The sequence below is a fragment of the Mustelus asterias genome, chromosome 4 (assembly GCF_964213995.1).
Source record: "Mustelus asterias chromosome 4, sMusAst1.hap1.1, whole genome shotgun sequence".
NCBI classification, from domain to species: Eukaryota; Metazoa; Chordata; class Chondrichthyes; order Carcharhiniformes; family Triakidae; genus Mustelus; species Mustelus asterias.
The window spans coordinates 60,161,913-60,182,679 of NC_135804.1; the positions used below are offsets into that span (position 1 = coordinate 60,161,913).

Sequence of the window (20,767 nt, forward strand, 5' to 3'; positions counted from 1 at the left end):
TCAATCTTTCAGTTTGGCTCTTTACAGCCTTCTGGACTCAACTTTGAGATCATAATCAGTGTTCCCATTTTTCTGCACAATAGGTGCTGGTAATGATTCTCTGTTGCTATTTACCAATCTTCTAGATCTATCCCTTTTTGCCTTGTGTTATCATCCCTCTTGTCATTTGGCCTTGGATTTTCTGGCCCTGGGGCACCAGGTCCTGCCATAGATGCAACGAGTCAGCCAAAAGTCCATTGACTTCAGTAGTACCCGTAAATCTCGCCAACGGGGACCAGAAATTTCTGCTATTAATCTCTTCTTACCCTTCATCCTATCACAAGCTTCCAAATTTGTTCTTTCAACACCTCCCCGCTTTCCCTATCTTTGTATTGTTTCTTACATCTGTAACGTTTCCCAGTTCTAATAACCTGACACCACATGACTCTTTCCCTTTCCAGAGTTGCTGCCTGCACCTTCCAAGCATTTCAAGCATTTTCTGCTTATTGTGATTTCTTCTCAGCCTCTAGCTTTTTAAGACCTGTCTTCTCTCAGAACTTCGCAGTTTTACTCCAAAATAGTTTAATGGGATCTTTCACATACACCTGAGAGAGCAGATGGTATTCCTGTGTTAAATGTCTCATCCAAAATACAGCACAGTGGAACAGTGATTAGTATTGCTGCCTCACAGCGCCAGGAACCCAGGTGTGATTCTGGTCTCGAGCGACTGTGGAGTTTGTACATTCGCCACGTGTTTCCTCTGGGTGCTCAGGTTTCCTCCCACAGTCCAAATATGTGCAGGTTAGGTGAACTGGCCATGGTAGATGCATGGGGATAGGGCAGGGGTGGGCCTGAGTGCGATGCTCTTTCAGAGAGCCAATGCAGACCTGATGGGTCAAATGGCATCCTTCCGCCTTGCATGGATTCTTTGGTTCATTTGATGGTGCAGCACTCCTTCAGTACTGCACTGAAGTGTCAACCTCAATTACGTGCTGTTGTTTCTGGAGTGGAACTTTAACCTATAACCTTCTAATTACGATGGCAAAAGAATTTAAGGAAATTCTCACTTCAAATAGAAACTGATTGGCATTCTGCATGGATATCACAGCAATAGCAAATTGTTATAATCATACATAGAAAAAGTTTTCAGAACATATGTTTAATTTCTTCAAATACCAAGAAACAAGGAGGAAATGATGTGTCAGGGCTTGCCGAGTCTTGGGAAGGTCAATGCACTGTCTTGTTGACATGACACTTCACCACATCTAGTGTGAGCCAATGTGGAAAGCCTCCTCTAACAGGCTTTTTCACATGGTCAACTCTGATATGTCATAAAAACAATCATAACTCACTGGTAAATTATCTTACGGACATCGATTTCATCAGGAAGCAATTATTGAATTCACATCACTCTCATTACTGCTTTAAAACATCACCATTGCCAATTCTTGTTTTGCTTGTTATTATTATCAGTTGGTCCAAAGTAATTTGTGACGTGTTCTAATTCAGTTTTCCAACAGTTTTCCTGAATCATTGAGCACTTGGAAGAACAGTGATGTGCTTAAAAGGACAAAATGGTATGGTGAAAATTATATTTAGGATTTAAGTAGTGCATTTCATATACCCGGGACATCCCAGAGCATTTTACAACCAATAAAATGCTTTAAAAAATGTAGCCACTGTTGTAACATAGAAAATCATAATTTGTTCACAGTAAACTCCCACAACCAGTATCATGGTAAAAGACCAAATCATCTGTTATTAGATATGTGTGCTCAGAGATAAATGTTAACCAGGACAACAGGAAGAATTCTCCGCTTCCAATAATGCCATGGGACCTGATACAGACACAGGGAATCTTGAGGTAGAGGACCAAATCAGAATCTGCACTTGCAATTTCTGATTGAGGGGAAGGAGGATCTGCAGGGGCCGGACCTGATGTGGGGGGGGGAGTGGTGCACACAGTGTTAAAATTAGGCTGCTGGTGGAAGCCCCCTGTCCCGGCCTGAGCCTGGTTTATTTTCAGGCTTCTCCCACGACTGGAACTCTACCCTCTAGGCTGAAAAGTTAGCCTTGGCAGGAAACAACCCTCAAGTGATCAATAATTGGGGCAAGGGCAGGTCAGCCGGCCTAGACCTCCCCATCCAAGCATAAAATTGCAGAGGGATTGGGAAAAGTGGGAAAGCGGAAGGAAGGCCACCCGAAGAAATACACTCGCCCTCTGCCCACAAACCCTCCAGAAGGGAATAAAGAACTCTGTCCATGGACATTTTGGTGCCACTGACTCATGCACATTGGTTGGAGCCTGCAGCAAACTCATTTCAGAGAAAGGAAAGCTTTCAAATCCAGATCCCTGAGATTAATGGTTCCCCTGGATGAGGGGTTCAGAACCAAGGGACACAGTCTCAATTTAAGGGACAGATCAGTTAGGACTCAGATGAGGAGGAATTTCTTCACTCAGGGAATGGTGAATCTTTGGAATTATCTATCCTAGAAGGCTGTGGAGGCCCAGTCATTGAGTCTGTTCAAGACTGAGATTGATAGACTTCAACATATCGAAAATATCAAGGGATATAGGGATAGTGCAGGAAAATTATGTTGACGTGGATTAGCCATGGTCTCATTGAATGGCGAGCAGGCTCGAAGGGCTGAATGGCCTACCCCTGCTTCTATTTTGTATGTTCTTATGAAAGGGCAGCACACCATTTTGCTGGAGTCCTGAGTCCCAAAGTTTAATACAATTTAAAGTATATAATAATTGCCCTCTTTTTAAATAATAACAAATGAAATTATGGGTGGAATTCTCCCAATCCCACGCCGACGGGTTCTCTGGTGGGAGTAGAATATGGCAGGAGGACTAGTAATCAGTTTCACACCAACATGAGTTTCCTGCTGGATCTTCTGTCATGATGCCTGCCATGACGGGTTGGAAAACCCCACTGGAGGCTGGCGTGAAATTAATTTGCATCCTGCTAATGGGATTCAGATGAAGGCCCGATCGGAATTTTCCACTCAATTCTCCATGACACCACACATCGGTGTGAAACACGCCGTCAAGAAAATTCCACCCTATGGTTTTAAGTACAATCAATATTCAACTACAGGAGCTATACGTGGGGGTGGGGGTGGGGAATTTTCTGGCCTCCTGGCGGCGTGTTTATTGCAGTGGGAGATGGTGCACCATTCACCAGTGGCAGGATCTTCTGGTCCCATCGCTGTCAATGGGATTTCCCATTGAATCCACCACAAAGCGCCAGGATGCGCCTTCAGCAAAACTGACATGAACAGACAGAAACTCCGGCCTTAGTGTCTTGTTACAAAGTCATAAATGTGTGATGCCGTTAATAAAGGGACGTCATTGGACCTCTCAGTCAATTCAAATTTATTAAACGCTACACAATACAGAACTCCTGACATCATTTAAAAAACTTTTATCATTTCCATTTGTTGCAATGCTGCAGGTAAAATTGGCAACAAAACCTGGAGAGTATTCCTTCATTGCGACATTATATGTTGCTTTCCGACTGTATTCAATACATTCTTCTTATCCAGTTGCCTAGAAATCCTAAGCAAGGATGTAGGGTTTCATTGCCTGTAAAGCCAGGCTTGTCAACTCTGGTTGGATGTATTGCTGGAAATGTAATCACAAGGCCTCCCAACTCCAATCATCCAGCCCACTCAAACAGCTGTTACTTGCCTTAATTTTCCATGGTTCTGTAGCCTCATAGGTGAAAATGTTCAAAAGAAAATGAAAAGAATGCCACACAATTATTTTATTGACAGTGAGTTTTCTCAAAGTTGTTTGCCTCAGAGTCCTGGAGTTTAAACTTCAATTCCTGGAGATTGCAGGACTAACCTTGGAGGGTTGGCAGCCTGCTGTGAAGCCCAGATGTTAAAGCGGTCATCTTATCCTCTCTCTTTATGAGATGTCAGAACGAATCTCAGGGCACTGGCATGTTGTTCAACATCAATTTTAAAGAGCAGCAGCCATTGGCTGTGCAATTAGAAGCCCTGAATGCATCCACTCCCACACAACCAGCTGGCAGTCTCTGGCCAGTGCAGGCAGGCTCAGTTCTTGACCAAACACATCACTGGTCAGGTTAGGGTTTGTGCAACTCACAATCAGGGCTCCCACACCACCACCACCAGCTGGGTGGACGCAAAAGGAACCCATCACACAGGGATGGATGGGGACCCCCAAGGCAAATGCTGAACTGGGGATGTAGAGCAAATACAAGGACCTCTGCATCCATGTCACAAGAGACAAATATCACACCCAACCACCGGACCTCTACCGTGATTGCATCAATAAAGAGTGGAGTGCTTGGATAGCAACATTACAATGCTTTGTGAGCATCAATGACTATTTGAGTTATCGCCCATCCAGTTCTGGACTCAAAAGCTGTAAGCCATACACTCAAAGATATTTAACTGAAATTGTGCATCAGTAGTCTTAACTTTAAAACAGCCAATTTTATTCCCAGTTCCTTTTTCATGTTAAATATGACGGCCTTCATTGAAAGGCTGCTAAAAATCTTCAGCTCACTTTCATCAACAATCATTAGAAGTCTGTGACTGTGATCCTAATCTGGTCCTGCCCGGATTTGCAAAAACTCACATTCATGGAATGATATGGCACAGAAGGAGGCCATTCATCCCCTTGTGCCTGTACGGGCACTTTAATAGAACTGCCCAATAAACCTCACTCCTCTGAACTTTTCCCATAGGACTACACAATTTTCTTCCCTTGTATCCATACAATTAGCATTTGAATTACATCATCGAGCCTACCTCTACCAACATTTCAAGCAGTGTATTCCAGATCACAGCAACTTGACAGTTCCTCATGCTGCCTCTGGTAAATTGATCATTTTGGTACTGTAAACAGTTTCACATTATTTACTCTATCAAAATGCTTCATGATATTGAGCACGTCTATCCTGCTCATAACTTCTTTTGCTTTATGGAGAACAACCTAGCTACTTGTCCCTAGTACCATTCTTGCAAATCTCTTCAGCACCCTTTTTAAGTGCATGATATCCTTCTGAATGTGTGGTGCCCAGGTTTGAACTATAAAGGTTTGGCATAACTCCCTTGCTTTTGTACTCTATTCCTCTGCGAATAAAGCCAAGATCCCGTCTGTTTCTTAACAGCCTTCTCAACTTGTCCTGTGATTTTCAAAGATTTGGGTATGCACATCCCCAGGTCTAGCTCTCCTTTAAAAGTGTACCATTTTGTTAATTCTTTCTTATTCTTCTAACTTGACCCTTCTCCGCATTAAATTGCACCTGCCACACATCTGCTCAATTCATCAGTCTGTCTCCTACTATCCACCTCACAATTTGTGACACTACCTAAGTGACTTCCAGCCTTTTCTGCTTTTATTTTTAAATTTCATTTCAGCCTGAAGTGTTTTCAAAACTACAGATGCAGATCTGATTTAAAGACTCAATGGCTCTGGCAGAAGACTGGCTTGCTCTACTGAGAGCTGGCATGAAATTGATGGGCCAAATGGCCTCTTATTGACTGTAATGACTCTACAAATCAAGGTCCTAACCAGCATCATGTCTTTACTCAGACAGGGCAAAGCCCTGTCACAATCAGATATAATGCACGTGGACAATGCTGACAGAAATGTTAATTTTTTTTGTTTCACTCTTCCCGACCCCCTCTCTTTGCCAGCAAGAAGTTAAATTTTTTTTTTAAAAAAGCAGTACCTTTGCAAACAATAAATACAAGTTTAAATAGGAAATGCGTGGCACACAGGACAGAGGTCAGAGAGTGAAGCTGCAGCACCAGGCTTTAGCTTCCATAGAAACAATTCCGCAATTTTTCATATAAATGTCCATCGATGCTCAAATGCATCGCCAGAAAAATTTAAGGCCACTGTGCCTTTGTGTGTGTGTGTGTGTGTGTGTGTATATATGTGCTGCAGCGACGCAGTGTGTTCAAAAGACAAACTGAACGGAAAGCCATTGAGAAGCTCGCTTCTCCATCCCAGATGCCTCCATTCCTGCCACTATTTACTTGGGGATAAGCCTCAGCAGCTCTTCGTCTGTCAGTCCATTGACTGCGGTGATGTGGTGCAATTGCTCCAGGTAACGGGCCTGATCTCGCATGAAGTGTGGGATGCGCGTGTTTTGCAGAATGGCGCATTTCTTCAAGTGCTCTACATCTTCGAATGACACCTGGAACAAGGTGGGGGAGAGGGAAAATATTATTGAATGACCAGTCAGACAGATGATATAAATAGCAAGACCACTGACATTCATATAGCACGCTCATGTAGTAAAATGTCCCAAGTGCTTCACGAAAGTGTTAACAGGAACAATTTGGCCCCAATTCACATGTTGGGAGGAGAGAGAAGTGGAGAGGTTTAGGGAGGGAATCCAAGGGTTTAGGACTGTCTATCTCAGCCTTATATATATTCAGCGATAGAGTATCCACAACCCTCTGGTGGTGCAAATTCCATAGCTTCACCACCCTTTGAGAGAAGAAATTTCTCCTCATCTCAGTCCTAAATGATTGGCCCCTTATCTTGAGATTGTTCCCCAATGTTCTGGATTCCCCAGCCAAGAAACAACTTCTCAATGTCTACGCCGTTGAGCCCCTTTGTTTCAAAGAGATCAGCACCCATTCTTCTAAACTCCAGGGAGCATAGACCCAACTCATTCAGCTTTTCATCACCTCCCAGGAACCAATCTAGTGAATGTGTGCTCTTCCGCCTATAAAGCAAGTTGATCTTTCCTTCAATTTGGAAACCAAAATTATGTGCTGTATTCTACCTGTAATCCCACAAAAACCCTGTTCAATTGTAGCAAGATTTCTCTATTCTTGTACTCCAATCCCATTGTGATAAAGGCCTTCCTATATACTTGCTGTACCTGCATACTAATTTTTTGTGTTCCTTGTACGAGTATAGAATCATAGAAACCCTACAGTGCAGAAAGAGGCCATTTGGCCCATCGAGTCTGCACCGACCACAATCCCACCCAGGCCTCACCCCCATATCCCTATATATTTACCCGCTAATCCCTCTAACCTATGCATCTCAGGACATTGAGGGGCAATTTTTTTTAGCATGGCCAATCAACTTAACCCGCACATCTTTGGACTCATTGAATGTTTTTAAGGCAAGGATAAATAAATTTTTGAACAGTAAAGGATTAAAGGTTATGGTGAGCACGCGGGTGAGTGGAGCTACATCCAAGTCTCTCTGAAATCAACATTTACAAGTTTCATATATTTTAAAAAATATTCTGCTTTTCTATTCTTATGGTCAAAGTGTAAAACCTCACACTTTCCTACATTAGACTCTATCTGCCATCTGGTTGTACAATAACATGTCTATCTCTTTGTGTTATCTTTACAGCTTACATTTCCACCTAGTTACCAATCAGACAGCCGTTCTCCAATTCATCTAGGTGAATTGCCAGAGGTAAAAGCCCAGGGTCTCAATACTTAATCACCTGCCAAACCTCAATTCTGACAGAGTCGAAAATAAATGACTCAATGTGAAAATTAATACAGCTTAAGGTGGAAAAAAACCCCATAAATTAGCACTAATTGGCAATCGCTCATCCAGAGAGACCAGAAGACTTATATTCAAAGCAATAGATAAGATCACACAAATCTAGGAGGAAATAATCTCCCGAGGTAGGTATATTGCTAAGGGAGGGTAGAAGCAACATTACTGACTAGATCATTCACTGCTTGTTCTAGTGATGGAAAATGGAACTCTCTCCCAAACAGCACTGTGGGCCAACCTACACCAGATGGACTGGTTCAAGAATGTGGCTCACCACCATCTCTCTAAGGGCAAGTAGGGATGGGTAAAAAATGTTGGTATTACCACATCCCATGCAAGAATTAAAAAGAAATAAGCTGATTGCTTCCTGGAGGTTCTGCCTTTCAGCTACCCACCAAAAGAGGCCCAGTAGGGGCCCAATCCTAAATCACTCTCAGTATCCCTCCCAATCTGTGAGAATTGTGAGAATCTGTAAGCTGAAGTGAGAAGGCTTGGATTTGATTTTTCCACTCCTCTCCATGTCCTGATGTGAACCATACTGTGTAGACCAGAAATCCTGGGACAGAGGAAGGTAATGTCAAATGGAGGAGAGATTCGAAAAGAATCTTCAGTCAAGTATCCCAACGCCAGCCAAAAAAATCAACAGAGTGGCCTACAAATATCCCTTCTCGTGATGGAGGTTAATAGGTCACAACATTTGATGAAGAGAATGGGGTGAGTGGCTGTAGGGGCGGGTCTTTGCACACCACACATTGGAGGGTCAATAACTTGTTTAAAGATGTAATGACCCAATAAATTCAGGTGAATTTTATAAAGACAGACCCTGGTGCTCCTACCATCAGTTTTTGTGTTCCCTGTTCTGTGAGGCACAATACCTGTCACACACTTCAACCCCAGCCACCCAGAACCATCTGGGTTATCATGCTGAGAAGCTCCTTCTTCAGCAGATAAACATATCCCACTAGGTTAGATGCGATTACCTTTCCCAGTGCTGCCAGCATCTTGAAATCAATGCTCTTCCTGTATCGAAGCAGCAACAACACGCCATCCAAATACACTTGGTCCTTACTGAAACATCCTGCAAAGGAACAGGAGAGAGTGAGGCACAGCCGGGAGGACATGGTGAATGGCAATCCATCACCCCCAACATCACCTTAAAGAATTATTGACTCCCCTCTCAATGAAGGACAACATGGGGAGATATCAGAATCAGTTCATTGAGTCATTCAAATAACAATTAAATAGATTTTCAGAAATGAATAATTTGACACATGCCATCTGGTGAGTGTAGCAATGCTTGGGGAAAAAAGGTGACTTTGGACCAAAGCCCTCCACCATTGAGGTTTTCCGCTCCTCCTGTCTGGGTCTATTGTCATTCATAGAGATTTGTGGCTATGATTAATCAGTAACGTCATTATGATTGTATCACAGGACAACCAGGATAGTAGAAGAGGCACTAGATGTGCTGTGGATTTTTTATTGTCTGGTAATTCCTACTTTTATAATTTCAATTAAAATCCTGCAGCTACATCCTCCTCCCTGTAACCTACTGCCAGCTGTTGCTGTGTAACCTGCAGGGAGACTCACACTTTTAGTACTGGTCTCTAGGTGTCACACAGATCTCAGTTTCAATCCTTGACATGACTGACCACATCATTCTCCTCCAACTGTTCATCCAGCTGGTAGGATTGCTGTCATCTGGTTCCATTTTTATCTATTGTAACAAGGAATTACCGACAATGGATACATTTCCAGCTCCTGCACCGTTACCGCTAGTTTCCCCCATGGATTTATCCTGGGCTATCTCCTATTTCTTGTCTAGGCAACATCATCTGAAAACGGAGGGTCACTTTTCACACATATATGATTGACACCTAGCTCTACCCCCCTGACACCACTGTCCCTAAATTGTCAGACTGCTTACCTGGCATTCAGCACTGGGTGAGCAGAAATTTCCTCTAACTAAGTATTGGGAAGACAAAAGCCAGTGGGCTGGATTTTTTGCCCCTTCCCACTGGCAAAATCTTCCGGACTCGTTGAAGGCAGTCCCCTGTGGCAGGCTCCCCGGTGATGGGAAGGGCGAGCCACTCAAAATTCCATAGACATCAGCGGGACTGGAAGATCCCGCTGGCAGCCAATGGCAAGCTGCCTGCACTATTGGAAGCATGCAGTGGGGTGGTGGGGGAGGGGGGGTGGTGAAGGAGGGTGAGCGGGTTCAGAAGATCTTGCCCAGTGTCTTTGGTCCTTGCACAAACTCTGCTCCCAAGCCACCGACTCCACCACTCTCCCTGGGGTTTGCCTGTGGCCTTTCAGAGCATGGCAGGCCCTCGCTGTCATGTACCTGGAACTTGGCATTGTGCAGGGGGCATAGCCACCGAAAACCACACCCCCTGCCATAGCCTCTAATGCCTCTGTCACTCACTCTCTTACAACCCCCCCCCCCGCCTGCAATTTCCATTGTGCCAACATTCACCTTCAGACTGGATGCATGATGATCCTGGTCCTCTGGCGAGCACATTCCTCCCAGCAGTCTCTGCTCCTGCTAGTGCTGGGGGTATGAGGATCTGCCAGTTGCTGATTGACCGGCAGCCCTCAGCTGGTGGGACTGCCATTGGGGACCTCAATCAAGGGGAAGGCCCAATGATTGCCACTTAAGTGCCTGAAAGGCATTTGATTCTGTTGGGCCTCCTCCACTCACCGACAGGAGTACCCCTCCGGTTTTCCAACCAGTGTGCAAGACCCCTGTCGGCCTGGCAGAATCTCTGCCAATGCACCACTGAGTCACACCATTCCGAGAGGTCCCCGAGAGTAAATCATGGTCTGTGTTTATAGCAGTACTATTATTCAATCGTCTGAGGAAGTTGCAGCGGAATTTTCCAGAGTATTGTTTCTCCTACTAGCTATTAGATGCTGCTCTTTTTTTCTTTGCTTGACTGAGGGCAGAGAGGGTGGGGGCAGGGTGGAACTGAATGTTTAGTCATGATGCTCTGACCATTGTATTGTGGGACAGGCTTGAGGAACATAGAAACATGGAACATAGGAACAGGAGTAGGCCATTCAGCCCATCGAGACTGCTTCCCCATTCAATGTGATCATGGGCTGATCCTCCATCTCAACACCTTACTTCCGCACTCCCTCCACACCCCATGATCTCTTTAATGTCTCGAAATCTATGTATTTTTTTCTTAAACGCATTCAGTGACTTGGCCATCAATAGACCACAAATTGCACCCATTGTCTGCCACAGAGAGGATGACTGCAAGGACTATATTGGAATAATAGAAGATGCTCTTCTGAGGTTGAAGCAGAGATACAGGCCGGAATTTTACTACCGTGACCGCCCCGGAATCGGGGTGGGTGTGGCTCGCGGAACAGAATTCTCCGTTGGCCTTGGGCGGGATTTTACAGGCCTTGCCCAAGCGCGGTCGTACAATCCTGTCCACAGTGCTTCACTCTGCAACTGGGTCTACTACACCTGATCTGGGCATGTCCAAAATAGGGAAATTCTCATCAGTGGTAACCTCTGACCTGCCCTTTTTGAAGAATGCAAATGTTCCTTAAAGTATATTTATTCACTGTTCATTCATGGGATGTGAGCATCACTGGTATGGCCATCATTTATTGCCATTATTTATCAGTTCTGAGAAAGCGGTGATGAACCACCTCCTTGACAACTGAATGATTTGCTAGACAATTTCAGAAGGGAATTAAAAGTCAACCACAATGCAGTGGATTTGGAGTCACATACATGTGGATACATTAAGATGCCTAATCACATATGTTTTTAGAATATCGACATGGACACCATTACTGATACTAGTTTTTGTTCCAGATTTATTTATTTAACTGGAATGAAATTCCCCAGCTGTCATGGTGGGATTTAAACGAATAATTCCGGATCATTGGTTCCAGACACTGGGTTATTAGCCCAGTAACGATGGGTGGAATCTTACCAAAAAATGGTAGAGCGTTTCTCTCCAGATCTTAACACACGCCGCCAAAAAAAATAAAGGGGACATGTTTCACGTCATCAAGTGCGGGGGGTGGGGCCTCAATATGCCGGCAAAACCTGGCTGCACAGAGATGGCGCCAGATCACAACCTGAGCAAACCTCCCTCCTCCAGCCCACCACAGAGGTTTCAGGTGCTCCTCTCCCAACCCCCTATCAGAAGCGGCACTTGTCTAGCCATTCCCCCCCCAATCATCGGCCCCTCCCCTCCAATCATTGCTTCCCCCCCAACAATCATTGGCCCCTTCTCCTTACCCCAATGCCCCCCCCCCCTCCTCCCAACCATCAGCCCTTTCTTCCCAACTCAACAGGGCTATGGGCCAAGTGCTGGCAGATGGGATTAGGTGACAGTTCAAGTGTTTCTAATGTGTCAGTGCGGTCTCAATGGGCCAAAGGGCCTCTTCTCTGGTATATGTTTCTATGATTTCCTGGGCCGAATTTTACGAGATTGATTCTAAGTGTCCAGCTAGTGTGAAAATGGGAGAATTCCTGATCCGTTTTTTGGACTAGTTTTCACGCCCAATTTTATACCCAATTTTATGCACTGCATCATTGAAAAAATGATGTAGACTGTTTCTCGTCGCTGCAGGCAGTGGGCTCGGCTTAATTCGTCAGCCAGCCCACAGAGGGAGCTACTGCACATGTACAGACCTCTAATTCTGCACATGCGCAATAGCAACTGCAGGGGTCTGACAGACAGAGAGAGAGAGAGCTGTTAGGCCTCTCCTACTGCAGGCAGCCTCAACCAGCTCTCACCCCCCCCACCCTTCCCAATCACAGGGGCCCGCAGCCAATCATGAACCTCACAATACCTGAGCATCTAGCCCCCGCCGCTCCCCCCACGCCGTCCAGACCCATTGGGCCTCCCAATCAGATTGGAACTGCAGAGCTGCAATGGGCCTCCCTGCCCCCCCCCCCCCCCCCCCCCCCGCCCCGATCCCGTTGTAGAGTGCGCAGCGCAGTCCCCCCACCCCCAACCCCCATCCCACCCCTGATTGGGCCACCCCTTCATGTCGCACTCCCATAGGCCCTGCAGCTCATAGACCCCACCCTATAGGCCTTGCCCACGCAGGGACCATGCCATTGGCCCCGCCCCATAAGCCCCAACCCCTAGCAGTGCCAGGGGGCCCACAGGTGCTACAGTGGCACTGCCAAGGTGCCAGGCTGGCACTGCCCAGACATCACCCCACCTTGCCCTCGGCCTCCCCGGGGGTGCTCAATGGCTTCACCAGTGAAAGGGGGTGCACTTGTTTGCCTTGCTGAGAGAGGTTCTCTTGGGGAGGAAATCACCTGCTCTCCATGAACGAATGATTGAGCACCAGGCTCATTAAACATATTTAAATGAACATTACAATATACTTAGAAAAATTATTAGGCCTCTCGCCCATTTCCGGCATGAGGCTGACCTCACCGCAAATTCGGCTCTCATAAAATTGCGAAAGCCAAGAAATCAGGCGTGATCCCGATTTCCTGGCTCTCGCACAATTTTATCGGCTCGCTCCACCCATTGATGGGCGGGGCAAGCTGGTAAAATTCAGCTCTCTGATTCTATGAAAGGCCCCCCCGACCATCGACCCATTTCCCCGTCCCCCACAATCAGAGGCACCCATCTCCACGCACCCCCCCCCACCCCCCCCACCCCCCCCCCCCACCCCCCCCCACCCCCCCCACCCCCACCCCCCCACCCCCCCCCCACCCCCACCCCCCCACCCCCCATCCCCAACAGGATGACACTGTCACGTTGTGTCAACCTGCGCCAAGGGAGCAGTGATAAAGGTCTGTCGGGAAAAGGCAGGGGAGTGGACATGAGATGAGACGGAGATCAGCCATGATTATATCGAGTGGTGGAGCAGGCTCGAAGGGCTGAATTGCCTACTCTCGTTCCTGATTCTTATGTTCCTATGTCCCTCTCCCCCAAGGGCTATACTTAACTTCACGTCCCTGGGGAGACCCCCACAGCAGGTTCACATCAAGGTCAACCTGTTGTAAACTGCACTAACGTGACTGTCAATTTACGGCAGCGGTGGGGGAGGGTGGGGGGTGTCAATATCTGGCGAGGGGATGGGTTAATTATATTAAACTCTATTCAAATCCATGTAAAGCAGCTGCCATGGACCTAATGACATCACGGGGCGGGGAAGATCCAAAATTACGTTCTCAACGAGAACTGCAACTTCTGGAACCTGAGCCCCCCACACAGATGGCGAACATGGGCTCAAGATTGTTCTCGATATAAACACTAAGCTACCACTCCTATTCCAACCTATAGGAATCTAGTTGTAAATACATGTGACCTGGTTGAGAAGTGTCTGTTTGGCCTCTCTTGGCTCTCACGCAATACTCCCATCGGGTGTTTGGGTCCTCAACAAATTTGGCAATATCTTCAAAGAGCTGGCAGAAAGGCAGCCGACTGGCCTGGAAGACGGTGTAATAGAGCAGGGCTGCCGCCACAGGAATGGGTACTTGCGGTACAGAACACTGTTCAAACTGGCGAGGCCTTCCTCGGTTGGGTTGGCTGGCTTCAGACCGTACTGTTTCCTGCCCGCCGCGGTGTGCCAAGGCTGGTGGCTGTTGTTGACACCTCGAATGTAGTGAGTTCCTGATATTAAACAATATATTTTTTAAGCAAAGAGAAAATAAAGTTTCACCATATCACAGGGAGAGCTCCCTCATTAGCATCATCCCAAGAACAAAACAGAATCAAATTTCAGTGAAGAGCATTAGAACTTTACAGATATCAGAGTGGTTCAGTATCTCCATCTCCATCACAGTCAGGAAACAAGAAGGAACCTTGGGCCAAGTGAAACTAAAAGAGAGGGGCACATCCCAACTCACCATAAAGTGACAACAGAGAAAACACAATTGTTCACAAAGTAATTTGGCACAAATTATATCATAATGCTTGAAATAAAGAAAAGTTTGTTCAATAATTGTCATCAAGGTCAAGATGTATTGAACAAGCTCTCCCTTGTGACTTGCAGTGATTGGGTAGAAAAGTAGTGACTGACTTTGTACACTACTGTGAAGTTTGACGCTGGCCAGTAAAGAAATGTTCCACTGGAAAGTTAAGTACACTGGCACTGGAACGAGAACCAAAAGTCAGGAAGAGACTAGGTTTGAACCTCGGCCTGTGTTGTGTGGACATGGACAGCAAGAAGGTTACAGCAATTGGCCTTGATGCTTTGACGAAGAAATGGTCTGAACAGCAACCAAGGTTCCTTGGCCAGTTCCACTGACTCCATCACTGGTGCCTATGTAGATACATAACACAGGTCAGCTGGGTTCAAATGTGATAATGCCCTTGGTGAAATAGAAATATATTGTCCAGGCTCACACGCTGAACCTTGGGCCTAATAATAAAGGCTGGATAATGCCTAATGAACCCAACATACAGTCAGGTATCAAAATCTTCAGGAGAAAAGGCAGACAAAATCTAATGGGGAAGGGGAAAAGATAATGAAACACAAAATTCTTCTTTGATCCGACCTGATTTGTTTGTAAAACTGACCTATCTCATGACGTAACATTCCCTCCAGCCAGTACTGGCGAGCCCCTGCCAGATTAATGGTCAGTGTGGGCCGACAGTTCTCCACCATCATCACCGCTTGAGACAACAGGTCTTCACTGAGCCGCACCACCACCTGCAAAGAGAGACAGAGAGCCAATGTCAGTCAGCCACATTGAAGTGAGGGGCACTGGGAAATGGTCAATAGAATCAGTAGGCCTGTCCGGCATTTCTGGCTGATTTTAGCCCTGCCTGACTGTCTTCACACCACATCCCTCAACCCATTCTCTCTTCAAAAAAGATATACCTCATCGATTCTTGTACCTCTTCATACTATCTGCTTCAATGAAAGAAAGACTTGCAGTCTCGTAGTGTCTTTCATCACCTCAGAACATCCTAGGGTGTTTTACAGCCAGTGAAGTATTTGTGGAGTGCCATAGCCATTGTAAGGTTGGAAAAAGAGAAGCCACTTTGCATACAGCAAGCTATCACAACCAGATAATCTGCTTTAGGAGGTCATTAACAACGATGATAACTTGTACTTTTTTGGAACCCTCAATGTAATAAAACAACACAAAACAATTCATATAGATTTTATAAAATATCACCAAACCTCATAAGGAGATATTAGTGTAGATGACTAAAAGCTTTGTGAAACAGGTAAGCTTTAAGAAGTACTATAAAGCAAGCAAGTGAAGTAAAATGTGGAGAGGTTCAGGAAGATAGGACCCAGGCAGCTGACGGCACAACTACCGTCGTGGAGTGATTAGAATAGGGGATGCTCAAGAGGCCAGAACTAGAGGAGTGCAGATCATAGAAATCATAGAAACCCTACAGTACAGAAAGAGGCCATTCGGCCCATCAAGTCTGCACCGACCACAATTCCACCCAGGTCCTACCCCCATATCCCTACATATTTATCCACTAATCCCTCTAACCTACACATCTCAGGACACTAAGGGCAATTTTTTTTTTTTTAGCATGGCCAATCAACCTAACCCGCACATCTTTGGACTGTGGGAGGAAACTGGAGCACCCGGAGGAAACCCGCGCAGACACGAGGAGAATGTGCAAACTCCACACAGACAGTGACCCAAGCCGGGAATCGAACCCAGGTCCCTGGAGCTGTGAAGCAGCAGTGCTAACCACTGTGCTACCGTGCTGCCCATATCTCAAAGGATTTAGGGCTAAAGGAGATTACAGAAATAGGCCATGGATTCTATACTGAAATGCTGACCTTCTTCTCCTAGTCACTGTGCTGGCTGACATTGTAAATATTTCTCACTATTGTCACATCTGTAATCTCCCCTTCCTCAGCAAGTATCTGAGTGTTTTGTCACTTCCCAAATCTAGGTCCATCTTTCCTGCAGATCAATTTGAATGTCTTTAATCAGGTGTACGTCCCTGCTGACACACCAAAATAGTTCTAACTGAAGTCACAAATTACATTCTCTATCACTGTGACCATGGTGTTTAGAGTTCCTTGACATCCATGCAGCCTTTAACTCAGTTGACCGTACCATTCTGTTCCAATATCTCCTCTATAGGCCAGCTCAGTGGAATTCCCCTTGCTTGATTTTAATCATACCTATCTAATCATAGCCAGAGTAACTATAGCAATGGTTTCTCTTCCAGCTATTGCAGTATTAATTCTAGAGCCCTTTAAGGGTTTATCTTTGGTTTGCTTCTCACCCTAATCTACATGCTGCCCCTTGAAAACACCATGCACAGTCAGTTTCCATGCATATCTCAGCAATATTTCCTGTTCTCTTGAATGTTCAGTAGCCTATGCCAGGGATAGCTAAACCGTGTGAACCTCAGAGCCACATTTGGTAATCTTCAGACATTCGAGAGTCGCAAAACACGGACAACCTTTATAGACACATTTCTATGACGAATGCACACACTTCTGAGAGGAAAATTTCAGCTTTTTCTTCTCTTATCTTCCTTCACGCACAATTCAGATTGTGGAAAGAGACAAACTTTTTTCACTGACACACATCAGAACTGGTGCATGTTCAATGCTTACCTGACTTTGGCAGCCTTACCCACCCCCAGTGTGGAAAATTAGTGCAGGGGTAAAAAAGATTGATTTTATTTGAAGAAAGGTTGTGGTCATCCACTGAAAAATGAAATGACTCAGAGCTCCTGTGTCTCAGTACAGTAGTACAGTTCTGTGTTAAACTGTTTTCTCCCTTTCTAGACAGAGGTCACAAGTTGGAGGGTCAGCAGGGGGAAGGCTGGTTAGGCAGCCGGAGGAAATGGTGCTGAGTTTCATGAGGCCCTATTGTAGGATCAGTGAGAAAATACAAATAAATCTTGTGATAACACTGGAACGAATCATTGATCTTAACCCTCCCTCCTCCCAGTGCTGCTGCCTGCTCTGTGGTTCTCTTCTCGTGTGAAGCTATTCGTGGCTGAGGTTTCCCCCGCTGTTTATCTCCCTCCAATATGCAAGTTGACGGGTTTCACAGCACAAGGAATGTACGTCAAAGAGCTGCAGTTTGGCCATCCTTGACCGATGTGGTCAGAATGTTTATCCAACATCCTGTCCTGGCTGAATAGTAATTTCCTAGCTATTCATTGGTAAGATTGAAACCATTTTCTGAGGTCACTGCAGCAAATTCAATACCTTTGCCAGCAACCACATCCTTTTCGTAGGCCACTATCTCAGGCTGAATGAGCCTTTTGCAACTTTGGCCCTATATTTGACCCTGAATTAAGTTTCTGGCCCCATATCCACTCTAAGACAATGCTAGCCTTTACCCCAGCTTTCTCCCATCTGCTGCTTCACTATTTTGTATTAGTCACAGAGTGATAGTCATAGAGGTTTACAGCATGGAAACAGGCCCTTCGGCCCAACTTGTCCATGCCACCCTTTTTTTAAAAACTCCTAAGCTAGTCTCAATTGCCCGCATTTGGCCCATATCTCTCTATACCCATCTTACCCATGTAACTGTCTAAATGCTTTTTAAAAGACAAAATTGTACCCGCCTCTATTACTACCTCTGGCAGCTTGTTCTCGACACTCATCACCCTCGGTATGAAAATAATTGCCCCTCTGGACGCTTTTGTATCTCTCCCCTCTCACCTTAAACCTATGCCCTCTAGTTTAAGACTCCCCTACCTTTGGGAAAATATATTGATTGATCTATGCCCCTCATTATTTTATAGACCTCTATAAGATCACCCCTCAGCCTATTACGCTCCAGAGAAAAAAGTCCCAGTCTATCCAGCCTCTCCTTATAACTCAATCCATCAAGTCCCGGTAGCATCCTAGTAACCTTTTCTGCATTTTTTTCTAGATTAATAATATCCTTTCTATAATAGGAAGACCAGAACTATACATAGTATTCCAAATGTGGCCTTACCAATCTCTTGTACAACTTCAACAAGACGTCCCAACTCCTGTATTCAATGTTCTGACCAATGAAACCAAGCATGCCGAATGCCTTCTTCACCACTCTGTACATCTGTGACTTCAACTTTCAAGGAGCTATGAACCTGTACCACTAGATCTCTTTGTTCTGTAACTCTCCCCAACACCCTACCATTAACGGATTAAGTCCTGCCCTGGTTCAATCTACCAAAATGCATCACCTCGCATTTATCTCAATTAAACTCCATCTGCCATTCATCAGCCCACTGGCCCAACTGATCAAGATCCCATTGCAATCCGAGATAACCTTCTTCACTGTCCACTATGCCACCAATCTTGGTGTCATCTGCAAACTTACTAACCATGCCTCCTATATTCTCATCCAAATCATTAATATAAATGACAAATAACAGTGGACCCAACACTGATCCCTGAGGCACACCGCTGGTCACAGGCCTTCATTTGAAAAACAACCCTCTACAACCACCCTCTGGCTTCTGTCATCAAGCCAATTTTGTATCCATTTAGCGACCTCACCCTGGATCCCGTGAGATTTAACCTGATGCAACAACCTGCCATGCGGTACCTTGTCAAATGCGTTGCTAAAGTCCATGTAGACAACATCAACTGCACTGCCCTCATCTACCTTCTTGGTTACCCCTTCAAAAAACTCAATCAAATTTGGGAGACATGATTTTCCACTCACAAAGCCATGCTGATTGTCCCTAATCAGTCCTTGCATCTCTAAATTCCTGTAGATCCTGTCTCTCAAAATACCTTCCAACAACTTACCCACCACAGATGTCAGACTCACTGGCCTGTAATTCCCAGGCTTTTGCCTGCAGCCCTTTTAAACAAAGGCACAACATTTGTACCCTCCAATCTTCAGGCACCTCACCTGTGACTATCGATGATTCAAATATCTCTGCTAGGGGACCCGCAATTTCCTCCCTAGCCTCCCACAATGTCCTGGGATACACTTCATCAGGTCCCGGGGATTTATCTACTTGACACGCTTTACGGCTTCCAGCACGTCCTTCTCTGTAATATGTACACTCCTCCAGACATTATTTATTTCCCCAAGTTCCCTAAATACTGATGAGAAATATTCATTTAGGATCTCACCTATCTCTTGTGGATCCGCACATAGATGACCTTGTTGATCCTTAAGAGGCCCTATTCTCTCCCTAGTTACTCTTTTGGCCTTTATGTATTTGTGGAAGCTCTCTGGATTCTCCTTTGCCTTATCTGTCAAAACAATCTCGTGTCCCCTTTTTGCCCTCCTGATTTCTCTCTTAATTCTACTCCTACACCTTTCTTTAAAGTTTATTTATTAGTGTCACATGTAGGCTTACATTAACACTGCAATGAAGTCACCATACTCCAGTGCCTGTTCAGGTTCACTGAGGAAAAATTTAACATGGCCAATGCACCTAACTAGCACATCTTTCGGACTATGGGAGGAAACCAGAGCATCAAGGAGAACGTGCAGACTCTGCATAGACAATGACCCAAGCCGGGAATCGAACCTGGATCACTGGCGCTGTGAGGCAGCAATGCCAACTACTGTGCCACTATGCCACCCTCATCATCTGCAGCACTGACTATTCCAATGGTCAGCCTCCATTCCCCAAAATATTCTATAAACTGCAGGTCTTCCAAAATTCTCATATTGTTGAGGGATGACTATGGCTTGAGCACTAGGAGAACTCCCATCCTCTGAGAATAGCGCCATGACTATTTCATAAAGAAATGAGTTGAGGGAATATATATGTGAAATTATTACCTTCTTTATATTTGTTCATAACAACTCTACCTTTCACCTCCTTTCACTGGTGAATAATAAAGCGTTAATTCTTGATGGTGTCCAGCTGAGCTCTATCCAAGCGGCATGCCTGACCATCCATGACTTAATCCATCAAGTGTATTAATGTGCCAAAATGGCATGTGGAAAGTATTCCATCAACCAATGCTTCATGAAGCAATGTATCCATGCTGGACCAGATTTCCATTGGTGCCTGATCCCACTCAATATGGTCTGCCACATGGAACATCTGATTGGCTGACAGTTTGCCCGGTGACAGAGCAGAAAGAGAGAGTGCCCTGGAAGTGGAGGATGGTGGCGAAAAGGAACTGCAATTTGAGGAGTTTGTCTGACTCACGAACCTGTGAGTAGTTTCAGAGGGACAATGAGTCCTCAGGACGCAAATATTTGCTTCTGAGGCGCAATTTGATGCAATTATTTACTTGATGTAATTTAGCTGATGTTATCCCAGCAGAAATGCAAGTCATAGAATCACCTTTGATTCTATGATAGAATCAAAGAAACCCTACAGTGCAGAAAGAGGCCGTTTGGCCCATCGAGTC

The 20,767-nt window shown here is 45.3% G+C and overlaps 1 protein-coding gene across 1 annotated transcript in view; it reads right to left on the minus strand.

The window, feature by feature from the left end:
- Positions 1-3,345: 3,345 nt before the first annotated feature.
- Positions 3,346-20,767, minus strand: part of LOC144492744 (microtubule-associated tyrosine carboxypeptidase 1-like) — a 70,519-nt gene continuing 53,097 nt past the window's right edge. The window contains 5 exon segments of the mRNA XM_078211124.1: positions 3,346-6,167; positions 8,488-8,585; positions 13,811-13,960; positions 13,963-14,115; positions 15,025-15,157. Coding sequence (XP_078067250.1) covers positions 6,003-6,167; positions 8,488-8,585; positions 13,811-13,960; positions 13,963-14,115; positions 15,025-15,157 — 699 coding nt within the window. The 3' untranslated portion in view covers positions 3,346-6,002.